Source organism: Belonocnema kinseyi, chromosome 2 (assembly GCF_010883055.1).
Source record: "Belonocnema kinseyi isolate 2016_QV_RU_SX_M_011 chromosome 2, B_treatae_v1, whole genome shotgun sequence".
In the NCBI taxonomy this organism is placed as follows: Eukaryota; Metazoa; Arthropoda; class Insecta; order Hymenoptera; family Cynipidae; genus Belonocnema; species Belonocnema kinseyi.
The window spans coordinates 85,726,539-85,729,251 of NC_046658.1; the positions used below are offsets into that span (position 1 = coordinate 85,726,539).

The 2,713-nt window shown below is 31.0% G+C and overlaps 1 protein-coding gene across 1 annotated transcript in view; it reads right to left on the reverse strand.

Moving 5' to 3' along the window:
• LOC117182838 (zinc finger protein 761-like) overlaps positions 1-2,713 on the reverse strand; it is a 9,644-nt gene that overhangs the window by 4,752 nt on the left and 2,179 nt on the right. Inside the window, exons 2-3 of the mRNA XM_033375948.1 lie at positions 2,340-2,558; positions 2,042-2,209 (exon numbers count right to left, since the gene is read on the reverse strand). Of these exons, the coding sequence (XP_033231839.1) occupies positions 2,042-2,209; positions 2,340-2,558 (387 nt within the window). The remainder of the gene's footprint in view (positions 1-2,041; positions 2,210-2,339; positions 2,559-2,713) is intronic.

Here is a 2,713-nt window from a genome sequence, read left to right on the forward strand (position 1 = left end):
GGCGCATACTTTGAATAAAATATTTGTTATCATTCTCTTGAAATAAATGTGTTTTTTTCTTGAAAAAATACCGGTTTCATATGTATACACCTGGTATAACAATAAATTCTCTATTTAAAAAACGTTACCTGAGTCGATATCGAAGGCGCGTAAATTAAATTTTTCGAAAACTTTGTCAGAAGTAAAACGGAGTATTATAAAAACAAGAGTTTTTTTAACAAATGTTACACATTTCTTTATATATAATGTTTCATGAACGTTATTATTATTTCAGATGGCGGGCAATATGGCTTACAAAGTTACTTTTCATATTAGTTTTGTGGCCACAATAGTCGCAAATAAATTGTCGTTTGACTGGCGCATGATCTGAACGTTTATGTCGATTTAAACTTGTTGACCAACTGTAAGTTCGCGAGCATTGGTCGCAATTATACTTAATTACCGGTTTCTGTGTAGTTTTCATCTGATGCAAGCGATATAAATGGACTTTTAAGGTAGTTTTCTGTTTAAATCTTCTGCCGCAAAATTCGCAAGTGAACTTTGGCTCGACGTTGCATTCGAATGTTGTATGGCGATACAAATTTGCTTGCGATACATAGCTGTGGTCACACTTCCCGCATTTATACTTCTTTTTAGGTCCCCGATTTAATTTCTGAATTTTTGGCTTCCTTATGGTCTGCATTTGTTCGTTAACTGCCGAAATATTAGCTTTTTTTTATATCTGAAGTACAATATTCTGAATCCAAATTCTCATCACGTTTTTGGTGTGTAACTTCCTTTGAGAAAGTTGCCTGATCTGAAAGCGGAACAAAACGTAATTTACAAGGTATTACTTTATAATTTTAATTGAGATATTTTGAATAAAATTCTGCTCATACGTTCTATAATTTCTCCCTTGATACCCAAAGATTTGTCAATGCGGTATTCAATTTTATTTGATATATCGACAGAAGAGTTATTTAAAAAACAAATGCTAGTATAAGAATATGGAGAAACATCTGGCCTTACTGTTAATTTTTTCGTTCCACTCTTGGAATTCTGTTGATCTAGAAAAATAGAATATAAAATTTGCAATTAGTAATTTTCGATGATTCAAATCCTGTAGGGTAGACTGGGGATAAATCCTAAATTATCAAAAGCTTCAATCTATATTATCTTTCAAACGGTAACAGTTGGAGAGCTAAAATTTCGATTATAGAGGTCTTTTGGTACCAGAAACCAACATCCATGGCTATGTGACATTCAGCAGAATGTTGACGTTTAGATAACCTGGAGTTTATTTTGACCATGGCGTTGTAAATTTTTACGCTGCCGAAAATTTCAATTTTTTGGCGTATTTCTGTCGGTCTGCGGGATTAACAAACTGTCTTTATTTTCCATATGGAATATTTGTGCATAGGTCATCGGGTTGACTATAAGCGCAAAAGCAAGCCAATCGATGCTAATAAAATTGCTCAGACTTTTATCACCTGACTTTGAAAAGATATTGTCAAATATATCGTTTCCATATCCATTAACTTATCTAATTCTTAATACGACCCAAAAAGTAGTTTTGGTAGAACACAAAAACACGTTTTAACATTAAGCCCCACCCATTAACATGTCACCCACGCGTGTGGCTAAATGTTAAAAAATTAAAGTTTGGGAAAAAAGACGAAACATGCATTTTTCGTAAAAACCTCACGAACTGTATTATAAAAGGTTGTTGAGGGCCGATTTCCCTACAAGATAGATGTGTATAAGGATGTAAGGCCTGAAAAAATATATTTTTCGAAAATTTAATGTTTTGTCCCAGTCTTGCATATCAGATATATATTTAATTAATAACCCAGATTATTATCTGAATTAGATGACAAAATAACATTGCAATAAGAACCCATGGAAAACCATATTTTATTTTTACGGCATAAAGTTTTATGTTATATGATTTATTACAGTTCTAGCCTGTAACCATTTGATCTGAAATCATGCAAACGCGCAATTTGAATGTACTTATTTCCTAGTTTCAGTTAAGTTATTTTTATTACAAATCTAGTCATACCATTGATCATTTGATCCTTTAAATCTAATGTATTTTCAATGTCGTATTTAAATAAAGTCTTGGCACCAGAATTATCTTCAGAAGAAATTTGAGTATTTGTACAAGTATATGATGCACCTCCTGGCCTTTCTCTGGATTTATTCGACTTATTCTCGGAATTCTGTTGATCTAAAAAATTATACTTAAAGAAAATCATAAATATATCAGTATAAAAATGTGATAATTGAACAAAACATAATTTACAAATTATGAGTTTATGCTTTTAGTTACGATATTTTGATTAAGAGTCTGCTTATACCTTTTATAATTTCTTCATTAATATCCAAAGCTTCATCAATGCTATATTCACCTTCGATAATTTCTTTCTTAATTTCCAAAGATTCATCATTGTCGTATTCAATTCCAGTTGAAGTCTTGACATAAGAATTATTTTCAAAACAAATGTCAGTACAAGAATATGGCCCAACATCTGGTCTTTCTGTTAATTTCTTCGATTCACTTTTGGCATTCTGTTGATCTAGAAAGTTATAAGATGAAATTTATAATTAGTAATTTTCGATGATGTAAATGCTTATGCTTATACATACATACATAAATATATAAAATATATATATATATATATATATTAATATATGGGAAGTACCGCATATACTGGAACTTTATATTCTCGAC